Source organism: Manacus candei, unplaced genomic scaffold, assembly GCF_025592945.1.
Source record: "Manacus candei isolate 608988 ecotype Guabito, Panama unplaced genomic scaffold, ASM2559294v1 h1tg000008l, whole genome shotgun sequence".
Taxonomy (NCBI): domain Eukaryota; kingdom Metazoa; phylum Chordata; class Aves; order Passeriformes; family Pipridae; genus Manacus; species Manacus candei.
In genome coordinates this window covers 11,261,423-11,281,370 of record NW_026138056.1, presented here as the reverse complement: position 1 = coordinate 11,281,370, position 19,948 = coordinate 11,261,423, and the positions used below count along the sequence as shown (strand labels likewise).

The window sequence follows — 19,948 nt, the reverse complement described above, 5'->3', positions numbered from 1 at the left end:
CAATAATTCCTCAGTATGCTCAGACTGGATTTCCAGAGCTTTGTATAAACAGATATCTGCATCACTTTGGCGTGATATTTACTACATTATATAAGTATTTGTATCACCACGTTAAATAGGTGGCACTCAGCTAATGTAACTTTACAAAATCAGGTGATATTTCACTGAAAAATGTTGGTTTCTCTGTGTCCAGTTTAATAGACTGAAATGCTTCTCAACTTCATTTTAAAACTAGTCTGGAGGTTCCTTCTGTAGTCTTGCAGTTGTTTTTGTGTTGGGACACTGAAGAAAGACACAATGGGAAAGAAAGAACTTGTGCAAAAGGAGTAAAGCTGAAATGTCATCTCCAAAAACGATGGTGGAATAGGGAGGAGGGTGGACTAATTCACATCAAAATTTATTGATTGGCCAAGTCTTGTGAATGAGAAATAGAGTATGGCAAAATTATGCATAATGGGAGTCTGCTTCTTACGTTTTGGGAAAACCTGTCACTCAGCTGATCAATTATGTTGTTCAATAAAATATGCTTTAAAAACAGTACTAATCTGCCTGTGGTGTTTCTTGTTAAGCTTGTAAGAGAGTATGTGGTCCTGGTAAAACAAAACTAAACTAAAAAACCCAACAACATAAAAAACAAACAAACAAAAATCCCCATCCTCCCTTTACAATCATTTTACTGCAAGTAAGTTTTAGGAGGTGTGTCTCATCACCTTGTCTTTTATGATTGATGAAGTGGTGATATCTCTTAAAGCTGCTTTTTGTTAAAAAAACTGCTTATTTCAAACAAGGTTCTTTGTCCTGTATTTTTAAGTAGAGTTCATGAAGGTTGTCTTAGCTCTATTTCTGCAGCATAGCTTTTTTACAAGTGAAATCAGTTTAGTAATGGTAGTAGAAACTTTATTTATTTATTTTTTTCATTCTCACATTGACACTGTGGAGCTGTTTTGGTGCTTAAGAATGTATTTACAGACAGTATTTCCTGAACATGACCTTCATGCTTAGTGCATTTACAGACAGTATTTCCTGAACATGACCTTCAAGGAATGACTAGTGTAGAGGTGCTAGGATGCAAAGGTTGGTAGAACCACCTCTGGGCTCACTGAATGTGTATAACCATCCCAGAAGCTCAGTACTGTTGTCAAAAGTTTTTATTACACATTTCATCTCAAGCCGCCAAAAATTGAATTAAGGTTTCTTTAAAACCAAGTTCATTCAGTTACGAATGAACATCCCAAAGATTACAAGCAATAAACTTAAATGGGTTTTCTTTTTTCTTTAGCTTCTGGCTAGGGTTGTGTTCCTTATGTGACAGATGACAAGGTGGGGTTTTTTTTTGGTTTTGTTACCTACGAGTAGTGTGACTACTAAGTGTTTGGCAACTAAGAAGCCTAGAAGTACACAGAAAAGTGAACCTCACTGTAAAGCTGGCAATTTATTTTCCAAAAGAGAATTTATTTGTAGTACACCTTCTGTAATTCTGAATAGCTCTACACTGTGATAGGGCTGAGGAACCTTAAAGTCAAGAAAATACTATTTTGGAGGAGGCAGAGTGTCTTAAGTGTATCTGTTGTTGCTTGTTTAGTCACACAACTGTGCTTTTAAAAGATGCAAAAAAAGTCCATTTGGGTATTTAAATTATTTCAATTTTCCTTCAATTTGCTGTAAGTTTTAGATAAATGTTTAAATTGCTCAAATCGCTTATCAAACCAAAGCATTAGAGCATAATGGCATCTAATTCAATCCTGCAAAACCAATATTATTGCAAATACCATTTTTTAATAGCTGTTTTACTTTGCTCTTTCGTAAGAATGAAAAGTACCATTTTATTTTCAGTCCTCTATCCTCCCTGTCTCAGGAGAGTAAAATCCTGATGCTGTTTCTCTAAGTGGGTGGTTCCTTAACTGTTTGATAACGTACCAAATGTATTAAGCAGAAACTGCTTAATAACAGATCTTTTGCAGTGGCATGTCTGATTTGTATGAAACATTGCAGTAATTGGCTTCATTGGTACTGTCAGAGTGAACTTCAAATGAAAGTGACAGTAACTAGTCCAGACTTTTTTCATTTTGTTCAGGGTAAAGCTATTAAACAGTAAGTGACTTACTGGTTTTTCTGCTTTCAATTAGCAACCCAATTTTATACTCTTTTAATTATCATTTAATTGGATTCCCCCCTTACACTCAGAGCCTGGCAGCCAAACCAGCTGATTTAGTATTTGGCGCAACTGAGGGGGTGAAAATTTCTTCTATAAATCTTTCTCTAGAGGATATGTTTCTGCCAGCATAGGAGCTCTTCTCTGGAAATGGCAAATCTCCTTCAGTAGCTGTTTTCTAGCCTCCTTTGTGCCCAGCTCTGAATTCGCTATTTGAGTAGTGGTTGTAACTGAGGGGGCTGAAGCCTCCAAAGTAAAGCTTTAATGTAAACTGTAACCAGATAGGACATACGAACAGTTCTTAAATTAGATTCAAAAAGTTAATGTTGGTATATGTGTGAGTTGTCCCTGTAACTGTTCCAAGAGATTAATTGTCATGTCCTTGCATGTTCTTAGTGGGAATTAGTGTTGTAAACTGACCTGTGAAAGTAAACTGGAGGACAAGGCAGGGGTTGGGGATGCTTTTAAAAATGGACTCGAAGAGAGAAAGGAAAAGACTCGATGGTTTAGGGACTGGAGGAGAGGTAGCACACTGAAGCCTTGCTAGGCTAGGAGAAGTGGTCTTTCCTGAGCCTTCAGCTACAGCCTTCTCCCCTCTGCTGGCATTCAGAGGAGGCAGGAATGCACCAGCAAAAAAAAAAAAAACCTAAAGGGGAAGTAGGAAGGACATGTTGCTCTTCCATTACTTGTCCTGAGTGCAAAACATGGATAACATCATCCTCTCTGGAGCCAATTGCATGTGTGGGTTTGAAAAAAAGTCCACCATCTGTTGGCTGAGCTTCTCTTTTTGTCAACTTCTGGTTCCTCTGTAAACTGTTTTGGGAATGCGGAGGGAGGGCTGTTTGTATTGACTTTAAATCAGTATCAGAGGAATTTTTATTTGAAGCTCCTTCTGTAATCCTCAGGGTTAAATGTTTTCAGCTCATAGTTCAGTTGCAGTTATTTGTAGCTGGCATTCACATTTGCTCCGTAATTCAATTTAGATGATGCTGCTTGGCCTAAATTGGAGCCGACTAGTAGAAGGAGCTTGGTCCATGTAGAAACCGATCACTAACTCCATAGTTCAGGTCATCTAAGTAGAGCTGTAAACATTTCCCCTCAGTTTTAAGGTATAGTTCTCTAGCTCAAAATCACTTATGGAACTGTGATTGATACTGTCAGATCTTATTTGTCAGATTTCTCAACTACTAAAAATGCTGACTAACAACCTTATTGTCATCACAGAAATACTGTAATATTCTGGTTAATCCATACGTTTCCAGTTCCAGCTGTTTGCTAGTTATTTATTTATTAGAGTCTATTTTCTGAATAGCTTCCAGCTACACGTTCTTCGGAGACATGAGATTTTATTCATACATGTATCTACTTATAGGTGAGGAATTTGAAACTGGAGCATGAGCAGGAGAAAAACAAGATCTTGTCAGAAGCATTAGAGACACTCGCTACTGAACACCATGAACTAGAGCAGTCGCTGGTGAAGGGATCTCCGCCTCTCAGCATCCTCAGTGAAGAGCAGTTCTATGATGCTGTTTCAGGTAAGTAACAATGTCCAGAATGTGACTGTGTAGCCAGCTTGTGTGTAGTGAATGTGTTGGGGGTGGGGGAGGAAGGGTGGGAGCAGTCTCACTTTAAGTGAAATCTCTGCCTTTTTAATGTGGACCTAATTTTAGGAAAATGCTGTATGTGCATTATGAGCAGGGCTCTAAAAATTTGCCAGATTTCATCTGTAGAATTGTATTGTTTCACCTTAGCATAAAAAAAGGTTGCAAAACCAGAGGGCAGTAAATACAGGTCTGATTGCTTGGGTGTCTATGTCCTTTTTTTAAATTGCAAAACTTAAGGCTCCTATTTTGGGAACCATAACTGTATCTTTTAGCCTTCTGACTTGCTTTGTCTATGGTGGTGTATGCTGTTTCCTTTGTCCATAAAATCCCTAGTTTTGAGGGATAATGAGGCTAAGAAAGGCTTGTTCCATTTCAGTTTTGTATACTCAAAGTGTTAGAGGTGGAAGAAAAGGATGAATCAAAATCCTGTGTGCATTTCTGAAATGTCTTTTCATTCCCTATCTGCTCTTTAGTTTAGTATCTTTCATATTTTCATATGCAGAGCATGCAAACAGTGATTTTGGAAGATTCTGAACTTCCTAAGATGATTACAACATGCATTCGTATAGAAAGGCTGTACATAGTGCAGCTCAATAGTGGCTCAAACTGGGTGATCCCAGAGCACAGAGCTGTCTGTAACTATGGAGGATTTGGAAGAGCTAATCTAACTGTAGCAGATAATGAGGTTGTGATGGCAAACTTCATAAGCAAGTATGGGGTTACTTTTTCTGTGAGTGAACTGTCTGATGCTGCTGACAGATGAGAAAAGCGGTGTTTCCAGACTCCGTGATAGGTGTTCTACAGTGGGAAACTTAAGCAGGGAAAAAAACAGGCGAAGTGGGGTCTGTGCACAGGAACACAAGGAATCAACAGCAGGAGGAGAAGAGACTAAGGAACACTAGAAACAAGTTCTTCAAGCAGAACCAAAAGAACAATTCTGCTGAAAGGCCTCAGGCTCTTTTGATTGTCAACAAGGCTGAGAATAGTTCTTTATCTGATGCTACTGGAATGTAGTCTCTCCAGCCAGGCTTGCTTTGTGTATATGAGAGAATATTCAGCTTTAAAGAACTGTTATTCTATACACCTCATAACTCACTCAGTCTCTAAATTTTGTTGAATGGAAATGTCCAAAGCCACCTCCATAGTTGTCAGAGGTGGTGGCTTTGTCCTTGGAAGCTATGAACAAATCTCATCGAGTGGATTTGTAAAACTGTGAAACTCATTGAGCGTGTGTATATACACACACATATATAAAAAAATCATATATGTCATTTCTCTCTCCTTCAGGAAAAGTTGCTTCACGTAATTCATCTTAATTGCATTTTAAATAATTTTCTGGGACAGAATCACTTTCTTGACTGTCAGTTTCATCAGACTCATGTTAGATTCTCTTCTCTAGGTGTTTTGCATTTAGTGCTTGGCAGAGATTAGGGTCCTGTTTGCCTCTAAAGGCAGAGGTGGCTAGAAAAAGGAAATTGTGGCATTTTCCTGACTGCTGGATGCATGTTATCACTTTCACCATAAGCACAGAAGCAATTAGTCTTTTGCTGGTGTGGTTTGAGGTGAGTTTTTTTACTAATCACTGGGATCCTGGTAAAGCTTTGCAATCTTCTTGCTTTTCTGCCATATCTGTGGAGTCTCAGCTAGAAGGCTTCTTGTCTCTCTATGACAAGAAGGTAGTAAGAGCAGAGAATCTGGGGATATTTGACCCTGGCTTAGAGTTTTGGAACGTGGGTCTTCTTTCTCAGGCTAATGAGATGGGAGATATGATCCTAAATATTTTCATAATAGAGAGCAATGGGTAGGCCTAATTGTCAGAAGCTAAAAATTTTTGTTTCCGGAAGTTTAAATTGCTATGACTTTGTCTTCAAAGCTTTTGCTTAACCTGATTTGCAAACTGATAGCATTTTATTAAGTTAAATTATATTGACTTGGACAAATAGCCACATTGCCTTTCTAGGCTGTACAGGAGATTGAACAAACACGAATGTATTTAACAAGTTTAGAATGTCTGTCAGTGGGAAAATACCACTACTTAGAGTATTTCTTCTATTAGGATACCATCTTTTTCTACTTACAGTTCTCTGAATTTTTAAATCTCCACTGTAGGAGTGAGTTTAGAAGTGAGAGTATTGCATAACTAGGCTTGCACTTTGAGCTGAGGAGCTGTTAGTTTTGTCTTGACAGGTTGAAAGAAGAAGCCACTGCTGCTTTTTGTTTTGTTTTTTAAGAGAACGTTGTCTGCATGTAAGACACTTGTTTACTCTCAAGGAAAGTATCGCTAGTGGGACAATTCAGAGCAACACATGACTTTCAAACAGGTTTTTGAGGAAAAAGTATATTCAAAAGGATGGGTTCATGGCAGCAGCAACTTGTCCACATTTAGTTCACATTGTAGAGGAATCCAGTTGCTCCTGAGTTTAACTGAATCGGAAGATACAGTCCAGTTGCTGTTGGACACTCAGTCCATGGTAGCAGAGTAGAGCTAATCTAAAGAGACTACCACCAGAAATGTGTCTGTTTCAATTGTTAAGTGCTCAGCACCATCTCTTCTGCTTGCAAATCTGCTCCAGCCAAGCCATGCTACGTGCTAATGTTGGCATAGACTGAATTGGTCACTGTTAAGTCTGTGTTGTGTACTTCTCTCTGTAGAAATTGTGGCCACAGTTACAGAAATATCCTCTTTCTTTTCCAAAACTGGAGTGAGGAAAATGTTTGTAATGTGCCAGGATTACTTCCCGAGGTTGAAGTCTGTTTTCTGAAATCTATTCTCATTTTATTTTTAAGTGATGTGCTATTGTCAATGCTTTCTGACTGTTGTGGTAACTCCTAAACCCTTGCAATGGGAAAGCAGTAGACACCGAACATGAAAGGAAGAACCTATGGGAAGTGAGAGCTACTTTTGCTACCAAAGCATGGTTAAGAACAGCAAAGTTAAGGGTGTTAACAATCTGAATTCTGATAGCAATAGGTCAGTTAACAGTGCTTCCTAGTGTGCTGATCCTCTCATCGTGAAAATGGTGGAAACATGTAATTAAACTTGATATAACACAGTGCTGGAACTCTCACTTTCAGGATTGAATGCTTAGCATGTGTCAAAGTCGTCTATGTTTAAGGCAGGGGAAGAAGTACTAAAAAAGTAGACAAATTTAGAAGGAACAATGCCATCTCCTAGACAGCTGGAGAAGTTGCTAGCTTTGATTAAAAATACAGACCTGAGGAGCATATGAAATGGAATACAGATGCAGTCTCCATCCACATTGCTGAAAAATGGCTAAGCAGGTCAAGAATTAAAGGGTAAAGGTACTTGGCTTTTGCTTTGCAGATAAGATTCCCTGCTCATATGCAAATTGTGCACCCGGATTGGGAAGAGCTTAGATCTGCCTTGGGTTTTCTCTTTAACAGGTTTTATCTGAGAGGTGGGGTGTTTTTTTGCAAACACAACTTCTGTGTATGTTGAGGGGGTTATTGGTAGGTTTACGTGGATGAAGTCTTACAATAAAATCAGTTATTTAGATACAGAAATATTTAGAGTACACTAAAGCTAACCTGTCATAGTACAGCTTCAACTGGTATGTACCACTACTGGGTGCTGCGTTTATAAACTATACTCTTAAATGGTACAAGAAGTAGTAGACTGCTTCTGTTGCTTTTGCTCTCTTCCAGTTATCAGATGGTGAAGGAATAAAAAGGGTACAAATAACATGGAAACCTATTGCCTTTCCTTCCATGTTTAGCGTAGTTTGTCAAGTGGCTTTTTTTGAACGTGTACCAAAAATACTTCACAGCCTCTGTGAGAACACTGCTGCCTATGGACTTCTTGCCTTGAATACAGTTAAAAGAATGAATTCAGGTATCTCAGAGGGATGGGAAACACCCGGTCAGAATTCAAACCAAACTGTGCCAGTAGTGTTTAACCTTTCTCAGGTGTATTCATTAATCAAATACATTGGCCAAACTTTTCTCTCTGGATCTGAAGACTTACCAGTTGCCGCAATAGGAGATGAACTCCCTTGAGTTAATTCTCCGTCATTGCTTTGGCTGTTTCCACTTGCTCTCCCACCCTTGCAAAATGTAACTGGTGTTTTACTGTTACTTTTTCAGGTTTCATGAGCTGAAGAGCTTCCTAGTCAGCCTGATCTTGTCTTAAAGATTACTTAAAAATTTTGGCTCGAGGACAGGGATTCTTATTCCTTCTCCCCCCTCCTCAACACCCCCCCCGCCCCAAGTTCAATAGAAAAAAGAAAACCCTCATTTTCTCCTAGTCATCTGTTTGACAGCTGCTCTGTAGAAACTTGTGAATATAAATCTTTTTTTGCAGTGACGGGGGAGTATGCAAATCTTAATTCAGAAAAGAGTTCGCTGCAAGTGCACAAGGAAAAGCTCCATTTGAGTTGCCTGTTGATCTGTGTTCACAATGCAGTACTAGGCTTGTTCACTCTGACACCTTAACAAGCTCTCAAAGCTTGTTAAGCTCATTGGGTTAAAGGAGGTAGCTGAGGTTTAGGGTTTGGAGACTGAGATCTTTGGTGGCAGGAGCTGTTGTAGACATACTTTCTCAATTTCTTTGGAAAATGGGTGAGATGTCTCTAGAGAGCAATTTCTTAAAACAGTGTTGTGTTTCATTCTTCTGCTGTTATTTATTGTATAACGTACTCTTGTATTAAGTAAGGCACCTGCCTTGGAGAAGGCTGGATAGTCAATGTCTGCACCTCTGGAGAGGTTTGCAGGTGCAGAGTTCAGTCCATCAGAATTGTCTCTCAGCATTATAAGGCCAGCATTAGGGAAACTGATCATGTTTGGTGTTCAAAAATGCTTGTTATATTTAGAAGCATATCTGAGAGCAATTGGCAGTTCTGGTGAAGCTTACCTGTCCTTTCCTTTCTGCCTCTGGAGTCCTAGGTCTGTTGCAGAAACTCAGTTTGAGGGAATTTGTGTGTCATGACTCTCGTCTGAAAGCAAGTCCCTGATGGTACGGGAGACAAAAGGACCCCATATGAGGCAGACTTTGCTTAATGTTACTGGGATTGTTTCATGCTTTTCTTGTCAGAAATTCTGTTGGCATGGTTGAGTAGCTCTTTCAAAAGAGAGATGGAATACATACCTTGAAGGGATTTGTAGTCTGTCATGGGGGGACACTGAGGACCAAGTTGTGTTACACTGCTAGAGTGTCTCTTCCTCTGTGATATTTGGATATACAGGAAAATGGTGTTTTCCTGGCTACCTGGACATATGATCTCTGAAGAAATCTATATTTTTATGTAAGAGACTTGTCCGCAAGTAAAAATGCTTCTTCTTATCCTACTTGTTATATATAGTACCCACCAAACTAATCCTTTGATATGTTATATCATAATTTGGCACAGAACTAGACTGATAAATTTGGGGAAAATTGTGAGAAGATTCTCTGGAGTGCCAGTCCACTTTTTTTTAACATATCCTCAGCACCAGCTGGCATTCTTTTCATTCCCTAGCAACTGGCTAAATTTCAGTACTGTCTTGATGAGGATAAGGATGGATATTTTAATGAAAGATCTCCTTTATACTTCTAGATATCTCTCTAGCGAGAATGAAGACATTGTGACACAGCTCATCCATTCATCAGGATTTTGTCCTATTCTTGACCCTTGTGTAATCTGGATGTAGTAGAAAGTCACTATTCCCTTCAGCAAAGCAACACATAATTTACATGTTCTGGAAAAACTGGAATAGTTTTTGAAAGAGAAAACAAGAAAGCACCTGGCAGTAGACAGCTGTGACTGAGATATTCTTTGGGATGGACTGCTACTTCAGCAGGTTTTGATTACTAGTTTTGAATTAGAATGAGTGTGTGAGAGAATGACTAATTTGCAATTATTTCTCTGGGGTTTTGCAGCCAAGCACAGTAGCATATGCTGAAAGCAGTACATATTAGGAATGGTGTCTACTACAGTTTGTGTCCACTTTTTTTCAGGAGCAACGAGGCTTGCATTAAGCTGTTTACCGTATTTTACCTGATTTCTGCTAAAGGTTTTTTTTCAATGGGATAGAAATTGATGTCTTGAGCTGTTCTCTTACTTCCTGGAACTTGCAATTGGATAATGCTTTGGCAATCTTGTCAGGTTTGAAAGAAAATATGACACAAAAATACAACCTTTTGCCAGGAAATTCTTACTTTCTGATTGTCTCTTCTCCAGAGCTGGACAAGCGCTACCTGACCAAAACACTGGCTGGAAAGAGGGTGGTGGTGTTGGTGTTGGTACTGGGCTTAGTTTTATATGTGACATGGATTGTACTATTAACCTACCTTCCACAGTACAAAGTTTATCTTGTTTGATTAGTGAGCTTATCGTTTAGACTTTGCTGGGATTGTGTAATCTACTGCAGACGGTGTAATCTACTACAGGCGATACCTCCTCCTGTTCTTTGGTATCTCTTCAGTAACCTGGGAAGTGAAAGTTGTTAAACAGCACTGAGTGTCTTAAGAACTTAGACCTAACTGAAGGAAGGAGTCATTACTGGAACGTCGAGGTGCCTGTTAGTTAGTTAGGTAAGGTACTGGCATCTATATGGCATTGGCACTTGTCCTAAGCAAGTTCTAGTAGCTTCAGTTAAATAAAAATGTCAGATTTTGGCTCTTTTTAATATACTGTGTTCTTGCTTATTGTGCAGTTTCTTTACATCTAGATGCTGAGCTGCAGCGATCTGTGGCAGTACTAGTTACTTACCAAGTGGATGCTGTCATCAGGACACAGTAGCCTACTTAGGTTTCAGTTTTTTACGCAGAGGGGAGATCTGTTAGTGACTGAAGTCTAGCACTGGCGGTAGATTCATTAACATGCACCTGCTCTTTTGCAGATTCAGAATCTGAAAAATCTTTAAGTGGGTTTGAAACAACAGCAGCCTACTCACTAGAGGACAACATGGATTCAAAAGATACAATAACTTCAAGCATGTCAGAAGAAAAGGTTTGTGGCAGTGGGGAATCGCTGTCTAACGGAATCAAAAAACACAGGTAGGATGTTGTCCGTTCTTGAAGTATTATCATATGCATTAGTGGTGAGTAAAAGACCACAGAGATCTGAAAAGCTAACAGAAAACTTTTAAAACTTTGTTCAGGATGATTGACAAGTAGTTGGTTGTGCTATGATTTTATAAAGAATGTTTTTCCAAGGCTGTTGTGCTCCTTTGCACCTTGTTTTTTTATGATCCAATCTGACCAAGTAAAAAATAAAATATAACATGCTATTTAAAAATGGACACACTTGTTTTTTATTAGATCTTATTGAAATCTATGTGGATTTTAATTCCTTCATGTATCTTTAATGACCTATACCTCCTATTGCCTCTTTAATTTCCAGTCATTTGATCCTTCTGTTGGTATCAGGAATGAATGAAAAATATTGCTAGCCTGGCATCAGAAACTCAGATGTGAACAAAGGGAGTCTTATTCTAAAAGTCTCATCCATGTTTTATGTGCTTATTTTGTGTTGTCAAATGATCCATTTTTGTTTGTTTCCTTGCCGATAAAGAAGGACAATAGGTCTGGAGTTAATGAGATGTAACAGACACCACTATTCTCCAGTTTCAGTGAAAGGGCAATATAACGTTTGTGCTACAGATCAAGCCAGACTTCAGCATGTTTCGGAAAGAGTACTTTGGAAGTGTTTTGGATACGCAGAACGATGATGGGAATACCAGATTTCTTTTAAAACAGGAAATTAATGTTTAATTTTACAGAAGCAAGCAAGACAGGCTTTAATTACTTTAACTTAAATAGTTAAATTGCAGTAACTGTTGAAGTGTGTGGTAGCCATCAGAGACGTAATGTTTCAAGGTTCAACCTCTGCGTGTGCCATACCAAGACTAAGGCTGATGAGAGCTTGGGTGGAGTAATGGGTGGTTTGGGAAGATAACATAAAGCAGCTGACTAAGCGTGTTGCTTTGCGCTGTTGTGCTGTTAGCAACGTAATATTTATGGCCTTGGCCAAGTGCCTTTCCTAATTAGAGCAGGAAGTTCAGGAGTGGGAGGGGGGCAGTAGGTGAATGCAATCTGAATTGCATTCACTGCCTTGGAAACAGTGAGGAGAAAAGAAGCAATTCATAATCAACATGAAAATGATGGTACAGGTTGACTTGCATTGTCATTAGGAGTCTTTACAGGAATTGGTCTTCTGTTTGCCATAAAAAAGAAGTTGCTTGGCAAGTTTTCATAATGCTACGCTGTGCTGTCAGAACTGTAAGAGAGCAGGTGACTGGAGGAGTGTTTCAAATCTACTGGTTTTATAAAGAGTGATGAAAAGTAATAAACAAGTACCTCTGTGCAAGTTGTTTCTTTGAGTTGCATGTCTTAGAGAGTATAGAGTGTTGCACTAAAATGAGTGCGTAAATGGGCTGGCTAATAATTTACTGCTAAAGAAAAGGGGAAACTCTTTTGGATCTGTTTTGCATATATATATCAGAATGTATGGCCATATTTTATGGGACTAAATGGCTGTAGAGCACATTAGAGGTTGAGCTGTAATGTCAGGCTTTTTTACCTGGCACCTTGGTGTCACATTGGAATTTGTCCACAAATATATTGATACGAACTGTTTCTCCCCAGAGCTCAGATAATTTAAACTTTACCTCCAAGAGAACCTTCTCAAGGGATGGGAGTTGTGTGATGTTTCTAGCCTCGTTTCTGAGGCTGTTGGTGGTAGCAATGTTTGGCCTGGTACAGCATGTTTGATGTCACTTCAGAACTGTGTTATCTACCTAGAGCTGTTGGTTCCAGTCTTTGCCTCTTTTTGTTTGGGGAGTGGTTCTAACCATGTGCATGTGGTCATATATGCTTTGTCTGTGATGCCACCTGTGTCATTTTCAGAGCAGAGACTGTAACTTCTTGATGCTGTGCAAAGTGAGGGATTCAGAATGTTTCGAAAGCACTTAATTCCATCCTGGAACCCTTGGATTTGCTTACAGCTCTTTTTTTTTAAACTTCCATTTGTGTTAACCACATGGAAACAAGTCAGTTAGAGAATAGACCAGATTAGTTTATTTTGCTTAAAATCTCGATACTTTCCTGTAGTTCCTCAGATGAATAGAGGAGCTGCAGTTGCATTTAGATTGCACATGAGAGTACCTAACAATGTTTAGCCATCAGTATAAGTAAGACTATTTCCTATCTTCATCGCATCTCTGCCTCAAATAATATTTTAGTGGTCAAGAATTTTCCATACAGAGGTGGAGGTTGGTTTTTTATTGGGGAGGGGGAATATGTGCTTTGGTTTTGGAAATGTAGGAATGAATCTGTTGGTTCCAAGGAATTAAAAGTGTTGGAAGTACACATACAGATAGATTAAGCCAGTGCCACATATAATCTGCTGTCTTATTCTGGGGTTTTTTGTTGTTTGTTTTTTTTTTAATTAGTTTGCATCCTACTAATTGTTCACAGAGTGTTTTGAGAGCAGGCTTAACTTGTGTAAACTTTTTGGGAGAGGATTTGAGAGATAGGAGAATAGTACATTAAATAATCAGGACGCATTCAAATCACATCTTTTTAAGAGGGAATTTTTTAGTCTAAGCCAGGTTTAAAAAAAAAAACCAAACCTGAACCCAACAAAATATAACAACAAAAAACCCACCTCTCAAAAAAGTTCAAGCAAACAAACAAACCCACAAAAAATCCCCTGAGAAAAATGTTCTGTAATATGTGCCAACATTTAGCATCTACTTGTCACTGCTGTTTCCCTCTTATTGCTGAGTTTTGTAGTCAGCTTTAGCTTTGATCCTCCCACTAAGGGCCTTTCAGAATGCAAATATATTGGTGTTCAACTTTTTGGGAACCAGGAGGTTATTTGTTCAGGTTTCCACGAAGAGCAAGCTAAACATGCCTTTCTCCTCACCTGATGTCTCATTCCCCACAAGATTCCTGTAGTAATTGATCTGCAATATCTAATGCTTTGGACAAGTGTTTTTGTTTAAGTGAATGGTCTAAACACATCTCATCTATTCTAATGCACAGAAATTCCAACAGATGTTTTTGTCATTTAAAGCTAACATTAACTTAATGAGTTGTTTTTAAAATTGACATCTGGAAGGAAATTTTTGCATTCACGAACTTTTCCTTTAATCACAGGGAATGTGTCAAGGTTAGTAGGCCTCAAGTCTTAGCTGCCTGTCATTTTTCCACATGTCCTTACTTGTCCCTGGGATCTTTCTTGGTGGCTTAAAACTGTTTTGTTTCTTTGTTTGTACATGTACGTGTTAGATGGAGGAAAGAACTGACTCCCGTAGCAGGTTTGACTGATATAGGTGACAAATACAGATGAGTGGCTGAAACTGCATGCCATCCTTCAACTAATTGAACAAAGGGACAGGTTAACTGTAGTGAAAATATAAGTTTTAATATGTAAGGAAAGCAATCCCTGTGTATACTTCAGCAAACTAGAGGTACATGTGTGTGTTTTGCATGCAGAAGGACTTACTTAAACACCAATATCCGCTCTGCTAACTGCCTTCATTAAAAAATACACAGGAAAAACAAGTAAACACTTCTAATGAAGATAAGACTGAATACTTGGTGGACACTGTCCTCTCCTGGACATCTGTATCAAAGCAGTCACAGAAGTGTTTTATACTTAATATTATTCCAGATAATCTGTTTGACAAAATATTTTTGTATGAGTGAAAAATCAGAATAAGGAGTGAGTGATGGTATATTTTTCAATTAAAGTAAATCCTCCTACCCACTCATCCTCTGCATGGAAACTGAGTAAAACAAGTCAGTGTTGGTCTGTTACCTATGGAGGAGTTCAGACACATGACTAGGTTTTTGACTGGATGGAGTTGTTGTATTCTAAAGAGCATTTTTTGGTTTGTTTTTTTTTTTTTTCTGAGAACAGAAGCATCAGCCCTGGTAAAGGTGTTTCAGTAGCAGATAAGTATGGGAGGTAACATGGCAAGTAGGGCTACTGAAACAAACAATTTAGACTGAATATTTTTTTCTCTTGGCTATGTTTCTGTTTATCAGAAAAGTGGGGTGCAGAAGAAGGGTACAACCTGTTCACACTCTCTAAAGATATTGCTTTAGCTACTTTGAGGGGAGACAAGACCACCTCGGTTAGGAGGGCAACACAATCATTTAGACAAGAGTTATCTAAACTTTAAAACTTCAAGAGTTCATGCAGTTTGAGTCAGCTCTAGGTAACTTTTATCTATTGATAATAATGTTGTTGTGGACAAAGGACTTTAACCAATATTTTTACCTTTCTATAGGTAAATTGGATTAATAGTTGAGCTGTAAGTAGCAGTAAGAAAACTGAACAAAATCTGTGGCTGATTTCTCATAGAGCTGAGAAATACACACTGTGTTACACAAGCTAAATATTGATCTTAAAAATATGCTTAAGACTTGTTTCAGGACATGTCAGCCTACTGTAGTACAGGCTGCTATGTTTTCTCTTCTTTAATGATGCTGGTTTTTCTGTTGTTCCTGAGGGCTGATTTTAGTATAGGCAATAAATGTTCATGACCCTTTATTGTCAGTATAAAAGTGACTAGCAAAAAACCCCAAACCCACCCCACTATTTAATCCTCAGTTCAGTTCAGACGTAGTGAACTTATTTGTGTACCTATTCAGATTTAACTTACATTTTCTCACAAACACAACTAAGCATCTTAATGATGCCATTGTGATAACTGATGTAGACATTCTCTTCCTCTGCTTTTACATAAAATTAATGGTTCTGGTTCTGGTTTTGGAGAGTTAATGTTTCTGTGCAGGTAAAACAGTTTAAGTGCTTCAAAGTAGTGCTGTCATTCCCCCTTGGTTTTTAATTTAAAAATTGGGAAACTGTTACTTTCAAAAGTGAGTATTTGGGTTTCTTAGTCATGGTTAGTAATGGAAAGTTTTTCTTCTACTTTTTTTCCCTGTTCTTTTCCACAGAACAAGCTTGCCGTCTCCAATGTTCTCCAGAAATGACTTCAGTATCTGGAGTATATTAAGAAAATGCATTGGCATGGTAGGTAATCAGAAAGCTATGATAAAAGATGGGGAACGATGGTTTCATCTGAGGCCCAAATGAAAACTTGTTGAGGAGAAGAGGTCATTTAGGTTTGTGGTTTTTTGGGGTTTTTTGTTGATTTTTGGGAGGGGTGTATTTTTTTCTTTTTTTTTTTTTTTTGTGTTTGTTTTGGTTTTTTTTTTTTATTTGTTGCTTATGCTTTATTTGCTTTCACAACTCAAGAAGATAAGACTTGGTCAGAGTAATATTCTTTCAGTAAAAGAATTTTCTCTTCACTTACACCCTTTAAGTATTTTGTGGTAGCAATTTTTCTTTTTTACTTTGACTGTGAAAAAAACCAAAACAAACCCAAAAAACCAGCTACTTTTATTTTGCTCTTCTCCTTTCCCCTAAGTATCTGAGTCTTCCATGGTGTTACTCACCAGATCGTGGCCAAATCAGAGTTGGCTGGTTGGCACCTAATCTCTTCCAGCTAAGGGTGAATTGAGGAGTTCTCTCCATTAGATCCTACAGTAGGCTGAAATTACTTGCTGCTTATAAACCTCTGTGAGCCTCTAACAGTAGCTTACAGAAGGGAACATGTGTGTTTAGTCGCTGTTGTTTTCTCCTCCTCCCCTTGGTGTAAGTTAGGAGCAGCACCAAGCAATTGGATGTGGAAATGCTGGGAATGCCTTCAGCAGCAGCTCCAAGTTTCCTGAGTTGTTATGAAGCATCTGAGGCTTCTCACAGTGGCTTTAGTTGGCTTTAGCAGAAAAATGTTATAACCTTAAAATACAAAGAACACATTGAAAGCCTGTCTTTGCATAAGGTGTGTGCAGGCAAGAAAATCCATAAAGGTCTTAATTCTGCTTTGCAGGAATTGCTGCACAGAAATTGCAGTTGTGGGGGGCAGCAGAACTTGTAGTGTCTTGTCCCAAAGTGTCTGCCAAAGCTGTTGGTGCCAGGTGCTGCTGTTATGGCCAAGGACAGTGCTGTTTGCTGCACACATGGCAGCGGTCATTCCAAATGCTTTTAATTTGCTACTGCAGGCAGCCTTAAGCCATTGCTATGTTATGCACTCAGAGAGCGTGCTTTTTAAAAATGGGAAAGAAAATAAACAACCACCAAACTGTAGGACTTCTTTTCAATTTTTATTCCTGTTACAAAGGTTCCTTTTTTCTCCAGAATACAGAATCCCTGTTTTTAACTCCTGAGCCACCATGTTTTCCTGTGCTTTCTCATCCTCCTACCCCCGCCTGCCCACCTGCCTCCAAAAAAAGATAATATGTTTAAGTAATTAGATGGACCATACCTATTTTAGGAGTAATAAATAACTTGGTCTTTAAAGGACTCCTTAATATGTCATTCCATTGTTTCATTTCACATTTTTAATGCATTTGTTGATATTAAGTTTGCTTGTTTTATGTTTGGTTTTCTTTTTGTTTTAGAAGTGGCCTTAACACCAGCACAGTTCTGCTTATTGAGCTTATAAGGGGTTTGTCCTTTCAGCATTAGCAGAGCCAGGTCAAGCACATTGCATTAGCACTAAGAGCATAGTTTATTTTTGTAATAAGCCAATTACACTTGGGTTACTGCAGGTCAGTGTATCTAATCATTCGACTTTTCACACAAATTTCATTTGTGCATCAGGAGTTGTCGAAGATCACAATGCCAGTTATATTCAACGAGCCACTGAGCTTCCTACAGCGACTTACAGAGTATATGGAGCATACATACCTCATCCACAAAGCCAGCTCCCTTTCCAGCACAACAGAGCGAATGCAGGTATGTTGAGTGTGGTAGTTTATGTGAGCTCTTGGTGAATACCTGAGGATTTCTTTCCTTCATAGTCTCATCAAAGGAGGAACTCCTATAATTTGCTGCATGTCGGGTTCTCTTTTTCATCAACCAGTTTTATTTGTCCTGGTTTTCACTGGGATAGAGAGTTAATTTTCAGAGAGTTATTTTTCTTCCTAGTAGCTGGTGCACTGCTGTATTTTGGATTTAGAATGAGAATAATGTTGGTAACGCACTGATGTTTTAGTTATGCCTAAGCTGTGTTTACACTAAGTCAAAGACTTTTCTGCTTCTCACCCCACTCCACCAGAGAGGAGGCTGGGGGGCACAAGAAGCTGGGATGGGGACACAGCTGGGACAACTGACCCCAACTGACCAAAGGGATATTCCATACCATATGGTGTCATACTCAGTACATAAACTAAGGGAAAAGCTGGCTGGGTGCTGCTGTTAGGAGCAGACAGGGCATCAGTCGATGGGTGGTGAGCCACTGCACTGTCCATTTCTTGTTTTGATAATTATGATTCTTTTATTGTCATTATTTTCCCCTGCTTTTCTGTTCTATTAAACTGTCTTTATCTCAACCCACTGATCTCACCTTTTCTTCCCCCCAGTTCTGTCCTCCATCCCATTTGGATTGGGCAGGGGGTGTAAGTGAGCAGATGTGTGGTGTTTAGCTCCCTGCTGGGTTTAACCACAGCAGTCCTTTTTGACACCCCATAAGGAGAAGAGCACAAAGGGTTGACATAACAGATCTGACCAGAGCATATTAAAACAAATTCATTATAAGCTTTTATTATACTAGTTTAATAGTCTCAGGTCACAGTGTGGATTTACTTGTTCTTAGAGTTGCTGCACACGTTCTCAGAGATGCATTATGCATATCTTACTTGCCGTATATGTTCCCTGTTGTGTTGTTTATCACCTCTGAGGGCTGGATTAAGGTTATCGTTTTGTTGTACTTTGTAACACTACTGGTGGTGAGTCTGAGCTAGTATTTGTACTCAGCACTGCCATCATCTCCATACTTTGGGAGCCATCTATAGGAAACTATTCATAGCTACACCTTTTTCCTTTCCTCCTCGGAGAACCAGTCTGGGGGGGAGATAACCTCCATCATCCCCTTCTCCTTCAGGCTAATTACAATAGCTCTTGAGATTTTTATATCATTGGGATGTTCAAACCGGGATTTTCCTTTTGCTATGTTTCCTGAATGTGCTTGAAGTTCTGCTTATAGTAAAACAATCATTTATGCATACCACTGAGAGATCTGCCCCAAGGCTGGATAGCTATGAGTGGCAGGGTGCGTGAGATAGTATGAGGTAGTGGGCACCTCCAGCATTTTGGAATTTCACCCCTAAACAAGTGTAGAATCCTGAAAAACTGGTAAAATGTTTGCAAATAGAGAGCAGGAGAAAGAAGTAGATGAGACAGACTACTACGCTGACACGGCAATCATGAGAACAGGAGGAAGAAGAGAGGTAGCTGCTGACTGGGAAGAAGGAAGATGAATATATAAATGAGGCAGTAACCACCCAATTCCTATCCCTGAGTGAGCTGAGATATGCAGAAAGATTTCAGCTGTCGTCCAGGTGAAAACATTGTCACCAGGCTGCTCTGATGTTGGGCCAGTAGCCTGGAATTAGAGGGTAAGGAAGCCAAGCAGCTTGGATCCCTTTCTAAGGAAAGGGGTATTAACAAAGTGATTAGAAAAGGGACACAAGACCTCAGCCTGTGGAGGTGACTTGTGTCAGGTGTGAAGGAAAGGTATCCCTTCAAGGAAGATGTTATTATGTCACCCAGGCAAGTGAAGCATCTTGGACAAAGGTATCAGTACCTGAGGGAATTAGCCCTGCTGGAGGTGATTTGTAATGACCTGGACAACAAGCAGTTATCCAAAGATCCATGTAAAGTCAGGTGCATGCAACTCACATGGTGGAAGTTTGTACAGAATCAGGACTGTTGTGGTTTAAACCAGCAGGTAGCTAAAATCTCAGCCAGCCACTCACCGCCCCACACACCTCCATTGGATGGGGGATAGAACTGGAGGGGGGAATAATTAATGGAATATACAAAACAAATGATACCCAATGCAGTTGCTCACTGCCTGCTGACCAATGCCCATCAGTTTCCAAGCAGCAGCAGCTCTCAGCCAGCTTTCCTTCCTAGGTTAAATACTGAGGTATGGAATATCCCTTTGGTCAATGTGTGTCCCGTCACAACTTCTTGTTCCTGCCCGCCCCCAGCCTGCTCACTGGTGGAGTGGTATGAGAAGCTGAAAGTCCTTGACTTTGTTGCTAAACATGGCTTAGCAATAACTGAAATAGCAGTGTGTTATCAACATTATTCTCTTTCTAAATCCAAAACACAGCACTGTACCAGCTACTAGGAAGAAAATTAACTCTATCCCAGCAGAAACCAGGACACTT

General features: G+C 39.2%; 1 protein-coding gene across 6 annotated transcripts in view; it reads left to right on the top strand.

Annotated features, from left to right (window-relative positions):
* Nucleotides 1-19,948, top strand: part of OSBPL1A (oxysterol binding protein like 1A) — a 76,354-nt gene that overhangs the window by 43,228 nt on the left and 13,178 nt on the right. For 5 of the 6 annotated variants that reach the window (XM_051774908.1, XM_051774915.1, XM_051774925.1 and 2 more), the window contains 4 exons: nucleotides 3,525-3,687; nucleotides 10,594-10,750; nucleotides 15,665-15,740; nucleotides 17,373-17,507. In XM_051774908.1, the coding sequence (XP_051630868.1) occupies nucleotides 3,525-3,687; nucleotides 10,594-10,750; nucleotides 15,665-15,740; nucleotides 17,373-17,507 (531 nt within the window). Of the gene's footprint in view, nucleotides 1-3,524; nucleotides 3,688-10,165; nucleotides 10,286-10,593; nucleotides 10,751-15,664; nucleotides 15,741-17,372; nucleotides 17,508-19,948 lie in introns of those variants that run through there. The other variant, XM_051774947.1, reaches the window with a different exon arrangement.